Source organism: Cetorhinus maximus, chromosome 16 (assembly GCF_964194155.1).
Source record: "Cetorhinus maximus chromosome 16, sCetMax3.hap1.1, whole genome shotgun sequence".
In the NCBI taxonomy this organism is placed as follows: Eukaryota; Metazoa; Chordata; class Chondrichthyes; order Lamniformes; family Cetorhinidae; genus Cetorhinus; species Cetorhinus maximus.
Window position 1 is genome coordinate 21,767,840 of NC_135894.1, and position 19,513 is coordinate 21,787,352.

The window sequence follows — 19,513 nt, forward strand, 5'->3', positions numbered from 1 at the left end:
CAGCCGTCTCCTCACTCCATCACTCCAGACACTGTATATAGCAGCTGTCTGCCTACTCCAGACGCTGTGTACAACAGCCATCTCCTCACTCCAGACACTGTATACAGCAGCCGTCTCCTCACTCCATCACTCCAGACACTGTATATAGCAGCTGTCTGCCTACTCCAGACGCTGCGTACAACAGCCGTCTGCCCACTCCAGATACTGTATACAGCAGCTGTCTGCCCACTCCAGATACTGTATACAGCAGCTGTCTGCCTACTCCAGACGCTGTGTACAACAGCCGTCTCCTCACTCCAGGCGCTTTATACAGCCATGAACTGATTCCCAATGCTGTGCATAATGCTCAAATGTCTCAAAGCAGACTAAAGTGGTGGCGATGAAGACAGCAGCATTTGGAGCTAGCAGCAAATTCGGGCATTTGAAATAAAGAGAATGGAGAGCCAATTAGTGCTGTGTAAAACCAACACGACAATGCCCTCATCCCCAACAGCAGCACTGAAAAAGCAGTGGGAACTGCACTAAAGATGCACTCCATGCCAGTAGGGGCTCAGGGGCAGGGCAAATGATTGCTCAGGCCAGCAGGTACATTACACGCTCACCTAACATAGCTCACCCAATCACTTTCTCAATCCCAATGCATTTCTTTTGCTGTTAATATTCCGATCTTGCCCTGATCTCTTAGCAGTCTGGCCAGTGAGAGGGCTATTCAAAATGGTATACACAGGGACAGAGCAATGCCAAATCACAGCCCAGTGCATACAGACATGAACCTGCAACAGGCCCTCACCCTCGACAGTGACTGTACACAGGAGAGCAGGAACATCACCCATACTGTACACAGGACAGACAGGAATCTCACCTACACTGTACTCACGACAGACAGGAATCTCACCTACACTGTACACAGGACAGACAGGAATCTCACCCACTGTACACAGGACAGACAGGAATCTCACCTACACTACACAGGACAGACAGGAATCTCACCTACACTACACAGGACAGACAGGAATCTCACCTACACTGTACACAGGACAGACAGGAATCTCACCCACACTGTACACAGGACAGACAAAAACCTCATCCACTCTGGACACAGGACAGACTAATGTTCTTATGTTCTTAAACGCACCTACACTATACACTGGACAGAAAGAAACCGCACCCAGACTGTACACAGTACAGACAGGAACCTCACCCAGACTGTACACAGGATAGACAGGAATCTCATCCACACTGTACACAGGACAAAAACCTCATCCACTCTGGACACCGTACAGACTTATGTTCTTAAACGCACCTACACTGTACACTGGACAGAAAGAAACCTCATCCAGACTGTACACAGGACAGACAGGAATCTCACCCACACTGTACACAGGACAGACAGGAACATCACCCACACTGTACACAGGACAGACAGGAACATCACACACACTGTACACAGGACAGACAGGAACATCACCCACACTGTACACAGGACAGACAGGAACATCACCCACACTGTACACAGGACAGATAGGAACATCATACAAACTGTACACAGGACAGACAGGAATCTCACCCACACTGTACACAGTGCAGACAGGAATCTCACCCACACTGTACACAGGACAGGAATCTCACCCACACTGTACACAGGACAGACAGGAACATCACCCACACTGTACACAGGACAGACAGGAATCTCACCCACACTGTACACAGTGCAGACAGGAATCTCACCCACACTGTACACAGGACAGGAATCTCACCCACACTGTACACAGGACAGACAGGAACATCACCCACACTGTACACAGGACAGACAGGAATCTCACCCACACTGTACACAGTGCAGACAGGAATCTCACCCACACTGTACACAGGACAGACAGGAATCTCACCCACACTGTACACAGGACAGACAGGAACATCACCCACACTGTACACAGGACAGACAGGAACATCACCCACACTGTACACAGGACAGACAGGAACATCACCCTCACTGTACACAGGACGGACAGGAACATCACACACACTGTACACAGGACAGACAGGAATCTCACCCAGACTGTACACAGGACAGACAGGAATCTCACCCACACTGTACACAGGACAGACAAGAATCTCACCCACACTGTACACAGGACAGACAGGAACATCACCCACACTGTACACAGGACAGACAGGAACATCACACACACTGTACACAGGACAGACAGGAATCTCACCCACACTGTACACAGGACAGACAGGAACATCACACACACTGTACACAGGACAGACAGGAATCTCACCCACACTGTACACAGGACAGACAGGAACATCACACACACTGTACACAGGACAGACAGGAATCTCACCCACACTGTACACAGGACAGGAATCTCACCCACACTGTACACAGGACAGACAGGAACATCACACACACTGTACACAGGACAGACAGGAACATCACCCACACTGTACACAGGACAGACAGGAACATCACACACACTGTACACAGGACAGACAGGAACATCACCCTCACTGTACACAGGACGGACAGGAACATCACACACACTGTACACAGGACAGACAGGAATCTCACCTACACTGTACACAGGACAGACAGGAATCTCACCCACACTGTACACAGGACAGACAAGAATCTCACCCACACTGTACACAGGACAGACAGGAACATCACCCACACTGTACACAGGACAGACAGGAACATCACACACACTGTACACAGGACAGACAGGAATCTCACCCACACTGTACACAGGACAGACAGGAACATCACACACACTGTACACAGGACAGACAGGAACATCACACACACTGTACACAGGACAGACAGGAATCTCACCCACACTGTACACAGGACAGACAGGAACATCACACACACTGTACACAGGACAGACAGGAATCTCACCCACACTGTACACAGGACAGGAATCTCACCCACACTGTACACAGGACAGACAGGAACATCACCCACACTGTACACAGGACAGACAGGAACATCACGCACACTGTACACAGGACAGACAGGAACATCACCCTCACTGTACACAGGACGGACAGGAACATCACACACACTGTACACAGGACAGACAGGAATCTCACCCAGACTGTACACAGGACAGACAGGAATCTCACCCACACTGTACACAGGACAGACAAGAATCTCACCCACACTGTACACAGGACAGACAGGAACATCACCCACACTGTACACAGGACAGACAGGAACATCACACACACTGTACACAGGACAGACAGGAATCTCACCCACACTGTACACAGGACAGACAGGAACATCACACACACTGTACACAGGACAGACAGGAATCTCACCCACACTGTACACAGGACAGACAGGAACATCACACACACTGTACACAGGACAGACAGGAATCTCACCCACACTGTACACAGGAAAGGAATCTCACTCACACTGTACACAGGACAGACAGGAACATCACACACACTGTACACAGGACAGACAGGAACATCACCCACACTGTACACAGGACAGACAGGAACATCACCCACACTGTACACAGGACAGACAGGAACATCACCCTCACTGTACACAGGACGGACAGGAACATCACACACACTGTACACAGGACAGACAGGAATCTCACCCAGACTGTACACAGGACAGACAGGAATCTCACCTACACTGTACACAGGACAGACAAGAATCTCACCCACACTGTACACAGGACAGACAGGAACATCACCCACACTGTACACAGGACAGACAGGAACATCACACACACTGTACACAGGACAGACAGGAATCTCACCCACACTGTACACAGGACAGACAGGAACATCACACACACTGTACACAGGACAGACAGGAATCTCACCCACACTGTACACAGGACAGACAGGAACATCACACACACTGTACACAGGACAGACAGGAATCTCACCCACACTGTACACAGGACAGGAATCTCACCCACACTGTACACAGGACAGACAGGAACATCACACACACTGTACACAGGACAGACAGGAACATCACACACACTGTACACAGGACAGACAGGAACATCACCCACACTGTACACAGGACAGACAGGAACATCACCCTCACTGTACACAGGACGGACAGGAACATCACACACACTGTACACAGGACAGACAGGAATCTCACCCAGACTGTACACAGGACAGACAGGAATCTCACCCACACTGTACACAGGACAGACAAGAATCTCACCCACACTGTACACAGGACAGACAGGAACATCACCCACACTGTACACAGGACAGACAGGAACATCACACACACTGTACACAGGACAGACAGGAATCTCACCCACACTGTACACAGGACAGACAGGAACATCACACACACTGTACACAGGACAGACAGGAATCTCACCCACACTGTACACAGGACAGACAGGAACATCACACACACTGTACACAGGACAGACAGGAATCTCACCCACACTGTACACAGGACAGGAATCTCACCCACACTGTACACAGGACAGACAGGAACATCACACATACTGTACACAGGACAGACAGGAACATCACACACACTGTACACAGGACAGACAGGAATCTCACCCACACTGTACACAGGACAGACAGGAACATCACCCTCACTGTACACAGGACAGACAGGAATCTCACCCACACTGTCTATGCAGCTAATATGAGTTACTCTTCTCAGTCTAACACATACAGCATCTCATTAGGTCAAACTCTCAAATTGCTTTCCATGATGAGTAACTTTGTGAACTTGCTGAATGATGGAATATGAGCATGGGGAGACGTTGTACAGAACAGCAGTTTATTCAGGATCCTGTACATTAGCAGCAGTGATCAGACAAGTGTCTTGGTCAAAAACAGCCAGCTAGTGCGCCACTGATCTATACCCACAGTTTGAATGGATGGTTCCTAGTTTATCACTGTTGCTATTCTGCGGCTCTTGCAGTTACTGGGATGATATGAGACACAAAACATTATCATTCTTCTCATACTGAACCACAAGAAAATAATACAGAGCCACTCCACTAACACTCTCAGCTCCTGTTTAGTTACATGTGAAAACTCATTACCTCCATTAGTTATTTTAGTTACACTGGTTTTGTAGCCCCAAAGACAACTTTGTTTGTTCTCTGTAAACAATTGCCAGCAAATGCACAATACTAGTTAAAGTTAGCAGAATCAGCGAGTCTGTGATCTTTCATCCCTTTCCAATAGATTGTGTTATACTAGTCATTTTAGTTAAGGTGGGAGTTACACTGGTTAGTCTGAGGCACCTGTCACCATGCTCGTTTCTGATGGAGGCTAAATCATCAATGGTTATACTAGTTACACGAATGAACACCAATTACATTAATAGTTAACAGTGACACCTGCAGCTTACAGCTTGTCATTATTAACTAGTTATATTAACTTACCCTCCTCACCGGATATTTCACTTGTTTGGACAGTTGCTGAGATCGCTGGCCTGGACAAGCTATACTAGTTATGTCAGTTATGGTAGTTAGCGGCTAGTTAAGCGTTGTTACCCACCTGCCTCCACCGTGTCGCTCAGGTCCAGTCCGGCCGCGCTCCTCGGGAACTCCTTCAATTTGCGGCCGCTCAGACTGAGGAGCCCGGAGCCCGCGGCCTCCACCAGGGCCCGTTCCAGGGAGCGGGGAAGCGGCGCTGCTCCCGGCCCAGAGCCCGGCCCAGAGCCCGGCCCGGCTCCAACTCCAACCACGGGGCCTCCGGCCGCTCCCGGGCCCGGACCCGGCCCCTCGGCCTCCGCCATTCACACCCAGAGCCCGCCCGCTTCACTACCGCCTCCGTCACTTGGGCCCCGCCGAGCCGCCGCTTCTCATTCCCCGCTGCGAACCGCCCGGGAAACACAAGGCAACTGAGGCGGAAACCAGGAGCCGGCGAAGCGGCGGCGGAGCCTGGAGGCGGCGAAAGGTACTGCAGCTGGTAGAGTGGAGAGGGACTGACACCCACTGGAGGAAGAGTGTAACTGCAGGCGGGCGGGTGGAGAGGGACTGACACCCACTGGGGGAAGAGTGTAACTGCAGGTGGGAGAGTGGAGAGGGACTGACACCCACTGGAGGAAGAGTGTAACTGCAGGTGGGAGAGTGGAGAGGGACTGACACCCACTGGAGGAAGAGTGTAACTGCAGGTGGGAGAGAGGAGAGAGACTGACACTCGCTGGAGGAAGAGTGTAACTGCAGGCGGGAGAGTGGAAAGGGACTGACACCCACTGGGGGTAGCGTGTAACTGCAAGTGGGAGAGTGGAGAGGGACTGACACCCACTGGAGGATGAGTGTAACTGCAGGTAGGAGAGTGAAGAGGGACTGACACCCACTGGGGGTAGAGTGTAACTGCAGGTGGAAGAGTGGAGAGGGACTGACACCCACTGGAGGAAGAGTGTAACTGCAGGTAGGAGAGTGAAGAGGGACTGACACCCACTGGGAGTAGAGTGTAACTGCAGGTGGGAGAGTGGAGAGGGACTGCCACCCACTGGAGGAAGAGTGTAACTGCGGGTGGGAGAGTGGAGAGACACTGACACCCACTGGGAGTAGAGTGTAACTGCAGGTGGGAGAGTGGAGAGGGACTGACACCCACTGGAGGAAGAGTGTAACTGAAGGAGAGAGTGGAGGGAGACTATAAACTTGTAATAAACTTGGAGTACTGGCAGGTTTCTTGCAAGAAACAGTAAATTTTATTTACAGAGCTCCTGATGAAGCTACATGCTTGTACAGAGACCAAGGCTAGAAAGCTCCGCCCCTAAGATTACCTGTGCTTGGGGCTGATTTGTCTGTACAGTCACATGATCCCCAAAACAGTATGAAAGGTTTAACTGACAATTACTGCATTCCTCCCCTTGTAATTTTGTTTTACCCTCTTATTTACAAAAATATCTTAACCCATATCATACACAAATATATACAGTCCATGCATTATAAACTTAGTCTTTGAGTGGGTTTTCTGATCAGGTAGGGTGACATGGCTCTAGAACTGGAGATTCTTCCCTTGGATCGACTTGACCAGGAACTGCAGCACCAGGGACATCCCTAGATAATGGCAGTTCAGAATTATTTACTTCAACAGAGACATTCCCTCTAAGATCGGGAATACTAGACTCAATCTTGTACGAAGACAGCACTTCATTACACAGAGTATGTCTATTCTATGTCAATCTGGCACCTCAGGGATCAAAGTTCGACTGTGATTTCAGGTGGAGTAACTGGTTGTTGGTGTCTCTTGACTTCTGAGATGATCCCAGTGTTTCCTAACAATCCTGTTTTCCACTTCCACTCAATATGACAGAGGTTCTGTTTCAGAGACGATTGTACCAGGGACCCATCTCAGTTCAGTTGCAAAATTTCACACAAAAACTGTCTCTCCCACAGTAAATTTTCAGTCTTTACTGTGAACGTCATGTTTCACTTTCTGACTACTCTGGTTTTTGTCCACTTTTCCCTCTAAGATCGGGAATACTAGACTCAATCTTGTATGAAGGCAGCACTCCATTAGCAGTTCAGAAGGTGTTGAACCTGTGGTTGCATGAGGAGTTGTGCGACAGTTGAAAAGAAATCTTGAAATTTGTGTTTGTTCCATTAGTTTCTTCATGCCTGTTTCAAAGGTTTTTACTGCTCTTTCTGCTAACACATTGGATGAGGGATGATATGGTGCTGTTTTGACATGTTTAACCCCATTTAGGTTCATGAATCTCTGGAATTCTGTGCTAGTGAAAGCAGTACCATTTATCTGTCACAATAACTTCTAGTAGGCCATGTACACAAAAATATTGGTGTAGCTTTTCAGTAGTTGCACATGATGTAGGTGATCTCACTTCATACACATCCATCCACTTTGAATGTGTGTAGATGATCACTAAAAACATAGTACCTAAAAATGGACCTACATAGCCTATACGTAGTCTAACTCAGGGTCAACCAGGTCACTCCCACGGATGCAGTGCAGCTGAAGCGAGCAACTTCTGTTGTTGCTGACACTGGAGATAATGTTTAACCATTTTTTCTATATCACTGTCTATACCTGGTCACCAGATATAACTTTGTGTGAGCATCTTCATTTTCGAAATACCAAGGTGCGCGCTAAGAAGCTCCATCAACAGTGGTTCCCTTTCTTACAAAGGGATGACGACTCTTGCTCCCCATAACAAGATACCATCTTGACCACTCAGTTCAGATTTACGGACATAGAATGGTTTTAATTCTTCAGAGACTTGTGTATTGACCATCTTTGCAATATCTGTTCTCGGACTCTTGCTAAAATTGGATCCCAGTTTGTCCAATTCTTTATCTGCTTCGCACAGACCGGTGAGGAGTCCAGGAAATTAACACAAGTACAACTTCTTGAGGTACTTGAGCATGTGTAATGCTATTTGGGAAAGGAAGACAACTGAGGGTGTCTGCATTTGCTATATGCACTCCCAGACGGTGCATAAAAATGTACTCATATGCTGATAAAATTAAAGCCCATCTTTGAATTCTAGCAAAGGCTATCAGCAGCTTTGCTTTATCTTCACTAAACAAACCCAACAGTGGCTTGTGATCTGACACTATGGTGAATGTTGACCATGCAAATATCGATGCAACTTCTTTACTCTAAATATGATGGATAAACCTTTTTCAATTTGTGAATAACCCTTCTCAGCTGCAGAGAGGGTTCCAGATACATATCCTATTGGTCTTTCAGATCCATCCTCCATCTTGTGTGACAATACCGCTCCCACTCCATAGGGATATGCATCACAAGTGAGTATCAATTCCTTAGGCGGGTCATAGTGTACGAGCAGACATGATGAGTGTAAAAGCTTCTTGACTTTTATGAAGGCTTCCTCTTGCTGTGCCTTCCAGGACCATCTGTGGCTCTTCTTCAATAATAAGTGTAAAGGGGCTAATACTGCAGATAAATTAGGGAAGAAGTGACTGTGATAATTTATCATGTCGAAAAAAGACTTGAGCTGTGTGACGTTGGTAGGAGAGGACGCTTCCTTGATTGACCTGACCTTCTCCTCTAGTGGTTGCAACTCTCGGGTATCCACTCGATGACCCAAGTATGTGACTTCAGTTGCTTGGAAAGTACACTTTTCCTTTTTTAAACGAACACCAGCCTCTAAAAATCTCTTCAGAACCTCTTCTAGGTTGGCCACATGTTCTGCTTCCATGAATCCTGTGATCAGGATGAAATCCAGGTACACCATAACTTGGGAAAGTCCTTGCAATAGGCTTTCCATGGTTCTTTGGAAAAGCGCACAGGCAGATGACACACCAAAGGGTAGGCGTGTATATTGGTACAGGCTCTTGTGTGTGCTTATGGTGACATACCTGCTTGATGTGTTGTCCAGTTGTAGCTGTTGCTATTGGCTGGCTCATGTCCAGTTTAGTGTCAGGATCTTCCTCCTGCAAGTTTAGTGTACAGATCTTCAGACCTTGGGATTGGGTATTTGTATAATTTAGCAGTCTTGTTCATAGTTAATTCACAATCTCCACAGATGCGAATGGTTTGATCTGGTTTCATCACAGGGACTATGGGTGCTGCCCATTCTGAAAATTGGACTGGCCGGATTATTCCTAACTTCTCCAAGTGGCACAATTCCACACCCATCTTTCCCTTCAGGGCTTAAGGCACGGGCCTTGCCTTAAAAAAACAGGGTGTTGCTCCAGAATCAACGTATATTTTAATTTGTAGACCTTTTATTTTTCCCAATTCACCTCTGAATACTCTGTCATATGTTTTTAACAACTCAGGAATTCCTCCTGTTATGATTTTTAAAATTTCTGACCAGTTGAGTTTAATTTTTTTTCATCCAATCATGTCCCAGAAGGCTAGGACCTTCACCTGTTATAACAATTATTGACAGCTGGGCTGTCTGTTGCCTGTAGGATACAGGTACAGAGGCGATGCCTTTCACATGTATTGTCTCTCCAGTATATGTATTTAGCTGAGCCATGGTTTGCTCCAAACTCAATGGCTGGGTACCTTCTCTGAGCTATTTAAAGATGTGTTCTCCCACCACTGTGGTCGATGCTCCTGTGTCAACCTCCATGACTAGAGGCTTTCCATTTACTTGAACGGCAACAGTGATTGGTTCAGTTTTCCTGGCCTTAAGATTGCATAGGGAATAGATATCAGGATCAGCAGTTTCTGGATCATGTATATTGTGCACTTCCATTAACTTGGTCTGCTGTCTGCTTCATCTTGTCCTGCAGTGTTTTACAACATGGCCTTTTTTGTGACAGTAATGGCATTCTGCCTCTTTAAATCTGCAGGTTTCCAGTACATTATTACCCCCACATCGGTAACACTTTAATTTCTGAATTACTGGTGAGCTGCTTCCAGTATTTCTCTTTGTTTATTGAGCGGTAAGGACTGTGTCCCGCTTCGTGGTAGCCTCCCGGGTCTTCACGCCTCAACCGGCGGTAGATCCCTGCCCTATCTGCAGAACGGCGCCATGTTGCACATTTTGCAAAGCCTGTGAGACCCCCTCAGCACTTTCCATTGCTAGCATTATCCACAAGGCGCACTTCAGGTCTGTATTAACTTCTGCAAGTAAACGGCGCTAAATGGCATAATGACGTCATTGTGTACGCCACAAACCAAACGATCTTGCAACATGTCATTTAGAGCATCATCGAAGTCACAGTGCTCCGTTAACTGTTTTAACTTCGCAATGTACATTACGATCGACTCACCAGGGATCCTTACTCCAGAGTTGAACTTGAATCTTTGCATGATCACCAATGGTTTAGGCTGAAAAAGTACCTTCACGAGGTCGACTAGCTCGTTGAAGGATCTGGAATTTGGCGTGTTCAGAGCCATCACACTACGGATTAGGTTATGTGATTTGCTCCCGCAGACACTTCGGAGAATTGCCTTCTGTTTCTCCTCCACCATTATTTCATTCGCCACAAAGTCGAAACCTAGGCGCTCTGTGTACTGACTCCAGCCCTCGATGGATGAGTCGTATGGGTCAATTCTGCCGAAGAGTGGCATTGCTGGTGAGTATACTTTTCTTTCTTCCCTTACAATTGAAATAATCACATTCAAGAGATGAGATCAGTGTTGGAGCTATTTATCCTCGTCACCAATTATAATAAACTTGGAGTACCAGGCAGGTTTCTTGTAAGAAACAGTGAACTTTATTTACAGAGCTCCTGATGAAGCTACATACTTGTACCAAGACCAAGGCTAGGAAGCTCCACCCTAGGATTACCCATGCTTAGGGCTGGTTCATCTGTACAGTAACATGATCCCCATAACAGTATAATAGGTTTAACTTACAATTACTACAGAAACTGACACGTACTGGGGGGGAATGTAACTGCAGGTGGGAGAGTGGAGAGAGACTGACACCCACTGTGGGGGGAAGGGGAAGTGTAACTGCAGGTGGGAGAGTGGAGAGAGACTGATACCTACTGGGGGGAGAGTGTAACTGTAGGTGGAAGAGTGGAAAGAGGCTGACACTCACTGGGGGGAGTTTGTAACTGCAGTGGTGAGTGGGGTGAGACTGACACCCACTGATGGCAAAGTGTAACTGCAGGGAGATTGAGGAGAAAGACTGATACCCACTGTGGGGACAGGGGAAGTGTAACTGCAGGTGGGAGAGTGGAGAGAGACTGACACCCACTGGGGGCAGACTTGTAACTGCAGGGGGAATGGCGAGAGACTGATCCCTATTGGGGGGAGGGTGTAACTGCAGGTGGAAGAACGGAAAGAGATTGACACTCACTGGGGGGAGAGTGTAACTGCAGCGGTGAGTGGGGTGAGACTGACATCCATTGATGGCAAAGCGTAACTGCCGGGAGAATGAGGAGAGAGAATGACACCCACTGGGGGAAGAATGTAACTGCAGGTGGGAGCATGGAGAGAGACTGACAACTACTGGGGGCAGAGTGTAACTGCAGGTGGAAAAGTGGAAAGAGACTGACACCCACTGGGGGATGTGTGTAACTGCAGGTGGGAGCGTGGAGAGAGACTGACAACCACTGGGGAGATAGTGTAACTGCAATGGTGAATGGGGAGAGACTGACACCCACTGGGGGGAGAGTGGAAGACTGACACCCATTGAGGGGAGAGTGTAACTGAAGGGGGAGTGTGCAGAGAGACAGACACCCACTGGGGGGAGAGTATAACTGCAGGTGGGTGCGTGGAGAGAGACTGAGAACCACTGGGGACAGAGTGTAACTGCAGGCAGAGTGGGAGACACTGACACCCACTGGGGGGAGAGTGTAACTGAAGGGAGAAAGTGGAGAGAGACAGACACCCACAAAGAGGAGTATAACTGCAGGGGGAGAGAAATTGACACCCATTGGGGGGAGAGTGATTACCCATGCTTAGGGCTAATTCATCTGTACAGTCACATGATCCCCATAACAGTATAATAGGTTTCTTACAATTACTACAGAAACTGACATACTGAGGGAGAGTGTAACTGAAGGGAGAGAATGGAGAGAGACTGACACCCACTGAGGGGAGATGAAAGCAAAATACTGCAGATAAGAACATATGAACTAGGAGCAGGAGTAGGCCATTTGGCCCCTCAAGCCTACTCCATGATGTAATAAGATCATGGCTGATCCAATAGTAACCTCAAATCTGCATCCCATCTACCCCCGATAACCTATCACCCCCTTGATTACCAAGAATCTATCCAACACTGCCTTAAAAATATTTAAAGACTCTGCTTCCACTGCCTTTTCAGGAAGAGAGTTTCAAAGACTCACCACCCTCTAAAAGAAAGAAATTCGCCTCATCTTCATTTTAAATGGGCGACCCCTTAGTTTTAAACAGTGACCCCCTTGTTCTAGGTTCTCTTACAAGAGGAAACACCCTCTCCACATCCACCCTGTCAAGACCCCACAGGATCTTAGATAAAAGCAAAATATTGCGGATGCTGGAAATCTGAAACAAAAACAGAAAATGCTGGAAAAACTCAGCAGGTCTGGCAGCAACTGTGAGGAGAGAAACAGTTAACGTTTTGAATCTGTATGACTTCTTCAGAGTGGAGAGAGACTGACACCCATTGAGGAGAGAGTGTCGCTGCAGGTGGGAGCATGGAGGAGAGACTGACACCCACTGGGGGCAGACTTGTAACTGCAGGGGGAATGGCGAGAGACTGATACCTACTGGGGGTAGAGTATAACTGTAGGTGGAAGAGCGGAAAGAGGCTGACACTCACTGGGGGGAATGTGTACCTGCAGTGGTGAGTGGAGTGAGACTGACATCCACTGGTGGCAAAGTGTAACTGCATGGGAGAATGAAGAGAGAGACTGATACCCACTGGGAGGGTAAGTGCAACTGCATGGGAAGAGAGGAAAGAGACTGACACCGACTGGGGGGAGAGTGTAACTGCAGCGGTGAGTGGGGTGAGACTGACACCCACTGATGAAAAGTGTAACTGCCGGGAGATTGAGGAGAGAGACTGACACCGACTGGGGGAAGAGTGTAACTGCAGGTGGGAGCATGGAGAGAGACTGACACCCACTGGGGGCAGAATGTAAATGCAGGTGGGAGCATGGAGAGAGACTGACAACCACTGGGGGCAGAGTGTAACTGCAGGCAGAGTGGGAGAGACTGACACCCTCTGGGGGGAGAGTGTAACTGCAGGTGGGAGCGTGGAGAGGGACTGACACCCACTGGGGGAAGAGTATAACTGCAGGTGGGATGGTGGAGAGGGACTGACACCCATTGGGGGGAGAGTGTAACTGCAGATGGGAGAGTGGAGAGAGACTGACAACTACTGGGGGCAGAGTGTAACTGCAAGCAGAGTGGGAGAGACTGACACCAACTGGGGGGAGAGTGTAACTGCAGGTGGAAGAGTGAAGAGACTGACACCCATTGGGGGATGTGTGTAACTGCAGTGGTGAGTGGGAAGAGACTGACATCCACTGATGGCAAAGTGTAACTGCAGGGAGAATGAGGGCAGATACTGACCCCCACTAGGGGGAGGGGTAAGTGTAACTGCATCGGGAGAATGGAGGGAGACTGACACACACAGGGGAAGAATGTAACTGCGGCAGAGAGTGGGGGAGACTGACACCTATGGGGGAGAATGTAGCTGCAAGGACAGAGGTACAGAGTGACATCCACTGGGGGAGGGTGTAGATGGCTCCTCTGGGAAGGATTTAATGCATCGAGAGACTTCGTTGGAATATATGGGGCAAAGTCAAGGCATTGGAGGAAGCACACAAAACTCCAAGCAACCCTTTTACCCAATTCTTGAAGCACCCCTGTCCCTCATGCGACAGGGCCTGTAGATTGTGCATCGGACCTATAGGTCATTTTGAGGTTCATTGGTCTCCATGGCGTCAGACTGACTGTCAAAAGGGGATGCATTTATTTGTCACAGAATAGAATTGTTAGCTGTAAAGACACATTGCTGTGTGGTCAAAGTGTTCACAGAATCACAGAATTGTTACGGTGTAGAAGGATGCCATTCGGCCCATCGTGTCTGCACAACCTCTCTGAGCATTTTAACTTGGTGCCAATCTCCTGCTTTCCCCCAGTAACCTTGAACATTGTTTCTATTTAGATAATCATCCAATACCCTCTTGAATGCCTCAATTGAACTTATCTCCACCACACTTCCAGGCAGTGCATTCCAAACCCTAACTACTCACTCTGTGAAAATGTTTTTTCTCACCTCGCATTTACTCCTTTTGCAAAGCACTTTAAAACTGTGCCCTCTAGTTCTCGATCCGTTTACAAGTGGGAACAGTTTCCCCTATCTACTCTATCCAGGTCCCTCATTTTTTGAAAACTTCTATCAAGTCTCCTCTCAGCCTTCTCCTCTCCAAGGAAAACAGTCCCAACTTCTCCAATCATGCCTCATAACTGAAGTGTCTCATCCATGGAACCATTCTCGTAAACCTCTTCTGCACTCTCTCCAATGCATTTACATCCTTCCTATAGTGTGGTACCCAGAACTGTACACAATACTCCAGCTGAGGTCTAACGAGTGTTATATGAGGTCATCATAACCTCCCTGCTCTTGTACTCTGTGCCCCTACTAATGAAGCCTAGAATACTATATGCTTTAGAAACAGCTCTCTCCACCTGTCCTGCCACCTTTAATGAATTATGTATATGTAGGGTCTCTGCTCTTGCACACCCTCTAGAATAGTATCCTTTATTTTATACTGTCTCTCCATGTTCTTTGTACCAAAGTGTATCACCTCACACTTCTCTGCATTGAACTTCATCTGCCACCTAACTGCCCACTCCACCAATGTGTCAATGTCCTTTTGAAGTTCTACACTGTCCTCCTCACAGCTTACAATTCTCCCAAGTTTTGTGTCATCTGCAAACTTTGAAATTGTCCCCTGCGCACCAAGATCTAGGTCACTTATATATGTCAGGAAGGGCAAGGGTCCCAATATTGACCCTTAGGGAACTCCATTACAAACCTTCTTCCAGCCCGAAAATATCCATTAACTATTACTTTCTGTTTCCCATCCCTCAGCCAAATGTATATCCACGTTACTACTGTCTCTTTTATTCCATGACCTATAACTTTCCTCACAAGTCTGCTGTGTGGCACTGTATTGACTGTAAAACTCCAGCAAATTAGTTAGACACAATTTTCCTTTAACAAATCCATGCTGACTCTTCTGAATCAATCCAAATTTTTCCATGTGACTATTAATTCTATCCCGAATAATTGTTTCTAGAAGTTTCCCCACCACCGAAGTTAAACTGACTGGTCTGTAATTGCAGGGCAGATCTTTACAACCTTTTTTGAACAAGGGCGCAATGTTTGCAATTCTCCAGTCCTCTGGCACCTCCTCCGAATCCAGGGAACATTGAAATATTATTGCCAGTGCCTCTGCAATTTTCACCCTCACTTCCTTCAATATTCTTGGATGCATCTCATCCAATCCTGGTGCCTTATCAACTTTAAGTACCGACAGTTTATCCAATATCTCCTCCTTATCAATTTTAAACCCTTCTAGTGACTGAGTTTCCTCCTCTGTTACCATGGCCTGGGCAGCATCTACCTTGTAGGTAAAGACAGATGCAAAGCATTCATTTAAAACCTCAGCCATGCCTCTTGCCTCTGTGTAAATCCCCTTTTTGGTCCCTAATCGGCCCTACTCCTTTTACCACCATTTTACTATTGATGTGCTTATAGAATACTTTGGGATTTCCTTTTATGTTGGCTGCCAGTCTTTTTTCATAACCCCTCTTTGCTTCTCGTATTTGCTTTTTCACATCCCTTCCGAACCTTCTGTATTCAGCTTGTTTCTCAATTGTATTTGCTACCTGATACCTGTCATAAGCGCACTTTTTCTTCTTTAACTTCATTTCTATCTCCTTTGTCATCCAGGGAGCTCTGGATTTCTTTGTCCTACCCTTCCCTTTTGAGGGAACATACCTTAACTGTGCCCAAACCATCTCCTCTTTGAAGGTAGCCCACTGTTCAGCTACTGTTTCTCCCACCAACCTTTGCTTCCAGTCTATCCAGCCCAGCTCCGCTCTTGCTCCATTGAAGTCCATTCTGTGCCAGCTGATTATTCTTACTCTGATTGACCAATATCCTTTTCCACCATAATCCTAAACCTTATGATACAATGATCACTAAATGTTCCCCTGTTGTCACTTGATCTACTTGGCCCACCTCATTCCCAAGGACCAGACCTAGCAGTGTTTATTTCTCCTTTCTTGTTGGACTGGACACATACTGCTATAGGAAATTCTCTTGAACACAATCTAGGAATGTTTGTCCATCACTACCCCTTACACTACCACTATCCCAGTCTATATTAAAGTCCTCCATTATAACTACTCTATGATGTTTACACCTCTCTATAATTTCCTGGCAGATTTATGCCTCTATATCCTTCCCACTAGCTGGTGGTTTATATATTACACTGGACAATGTAATTGCACCCTTCTTATTCCTTAGCTCTAGCTAAATTGATTCTGTCCTTGAATCCTCTGACACATTCTTTTTCTCCAGTACTGCAATACTCTCCTTAACCAAAAACGCCACCCCTCCTCCTTTTTTCCCTTTCCTATCTTTTCTGAACACCTTGTAACCAGGAATATTTAACACCCAGATCTGCCCTCAAGCCAGGTCTCCATTATCGCCATAACATCATAATCCCACAAGGTAATCTGTGCCTGTAACTCCCCAATTTTATTTACTATACTCCGTGCATTCACAGACATGCAGTGTAACCCTGATTTAGATTTAATTACTTGCTCCCTTACTCCGACTCCATTTGTTAACTTACTATTCTCTATTTTAGTGCTATCTGTCTCTCCCAACATTCCATGCACCCTGCTATTACTTTCTAATATTCTCTCCTGGTTCCCACACCCCTGCTGAGTTAGTTTAAATACTCCCCAACAGCACTGGCAAAACTACCTGCAAGGAACTCAGTCCCTGCTCAGTTCTGATGCAACCCATCCGGCTTATACAGGTGCCTTCTCCCCCAGAGCCAGTCCCAGTGTCCCAGGAATCTAAAGCCCTCCCTCCTGCACCATCTTTCCAGCCATGAATTCATCTGTCTTACCCTCCTATTTCTGTACTCACTTGCACGTGGCACTGAGAGTAATCTGGAGATTACTACTTTAGAGGTCCTGCTTGCTAATTTTCTACCTAGCTCCCTAAATTCCAATTGCAGGACCACATCCCCCTCCCTACCTATGTCATTAGTATCAATGTGAACCATGACCTCTGGCTGTTCGCCCTCCCCCAAAAGAATGTCCTGTCGCTGTTCTGTGACATCCTTGAGACTAGCATCAGGGAGACAACAAACAATCCTGGAGTCATGTTGATGGCCGCAGAAATGTCTATCTGCTCCCCTAACTAAAGAATTCCCTATCAATACTGCTTTTCCACTCTTCTTCCTCCCCTCCTGTACAGCTGGGCCACCCGTGTTGCCATGGGCTTGGCTCTTGCTACACTCCTCCAAGGATCCATCGCCCTCACCAATATCCAGAATGGAAAACCAGTTAGTGAGCGGGATCTCTGGAGACTCCTGCACTTCCTGCATATTTCTCTTGGACTGCCTGGCAGTCACCCATTCCCTACCTGCCTGCTTGCCCCTAACTTGCAGTGTGACCACCTCTCTGAACATGCTATTCATGTAGTTCTCTGCCTCACGGATGCACCTCAGTGACTCCAGCCATTGCTCAAGCTCTGAAATGCAGAGCTCAAACTTGTGCAGCCAGTGTCACTTCCTGCACATAGGTTCGTCTGGGTCACGGGAAATGTCCATAACTCCCACATGCCACAGGATGGGCATTCCGCTTGGCTGAGCTGTCCTGCCATGCTTTAACCTTAAACTATTAAATCACTTAAACTTTTAAATCCTACTTAATAAACTTTTAAATCCTACTTAATAAACTCTATCAAAAAGTACAGTTCCTACTTTATTCTAAACCTTAATGACCTTGGTTGTACAAAGAGGAACTAAAGTATTTTAATCTGGCAAATTGAAAGCACGCAGGGCCAGAGAACTTCCTTTGTGTCTTTTTTCCTGTCAGAATAAAATTGACGTACAACGTATTCTGATCGCCCGTGTTAGTTCTTACTCTCAAACACCAGATGATTCCTCCCCACCCCTTGCTGATACACTGGGTATCAACAGAAGGAATGTGACGGGAGAAAGAATAGAATGCAGTAGCAAGACAGAGAGTAAGAAATTTCCAACAGTATCATTTTGATAACTTAATCCAAAATTCTAAGAAACTAAGTAGAAGATAGCAGTGTGTGCGCTTGTGTCTAAGAAAGGGCTTGGGAGAGAAATGTCAGGATCACGAGGGGGGATGAAATGTCTCCCCTATTCTACCTGCCACATCTTACCTTAACAAGGTTTTTTTGAGAATTTGTAAGGATGAAGGTATTAATTCAATGCATGTGCTTAACCATTTTTGTGCTGATTGCAAAGAAACCACTTTTTTATTGAGTTAAAAACCCACCCAGGTAAAGATATAAAGACATTTTAAAAAGTAAACACACGCCAGACCTTCACAACACACACAAACACACTCTGTTACGACCGGGATGGGAGGAATGCGCATATGATCCAGCCCCATTACTCCGCAGGCCCTATCATTAATTTAAAAGTTTAATTTTCTCACCAAAATAGCCAATCATCTATTCCCCCTACTGGTGCCCAGAATAAAGAGTTTTCAACCAGGCTTCTTTCAATAAACTCAGAATGATTGTTTATTATAAAAGGAAACTTCTTTTAACAAGTTGCAGGTACTGGTTAACACACAATTGTAATCAGTAAGTATATCTATCTATCTCTTCCGAAAGAATTCCCCCAGCACACATACACACAACAAACAAAGGACAAACAGATATATTCTCTCTGCAGAAATGGGCTATAGAGGATGGGCATTATGATATAAAGGATAAAGTTCACAAGGTCTCGATGCTGTTGACCTGAACTTCCTTCATATGAAGATGGGCCACTGGTCCCAGTGGACATTTGGGAGCTCTCACCAACTGGCCTCAGCTTTGCAGGTCCAAATGCAGACAAGTTACACTCAAATG

At 46.8% G+C, this 19,513-nt stretch overlaps 1 protein-coding gene across 3 annotated transcripts in view; it reads right to left on the reverse strand.

Moving 5' to 3' along the window:
- Positions 1 to 5,904, reverse strand: part of lrch1 (leucine-rich repeats and calponin homology (CH) domain containing 1) — a 211,844-nt gene extending 205,940 nt beyond the window's left edge. For 2 of the 3 annotated variants that reach the window (XM_078559479.1, XM_078559478.1), the window contains exon 1: positions 5,530 to 5,879. In XM_078559479.1, coding sequence (XP_078415605.1) covers positions 5,530 to 5,770 — 241 coding nt within the window. In that variant the 5' untranslated portion in view covers positions 5,771 to 5,879. Of the gene's footprint in view, positions 1 to 5,529 lie in introns of all 3 variants that reach the window. The other variant, XM_078559480.1, reaches the window with a different exon arrangement.
- Positions 5,905 to 19,513: the final 13,609 nt, after the last annotated feature.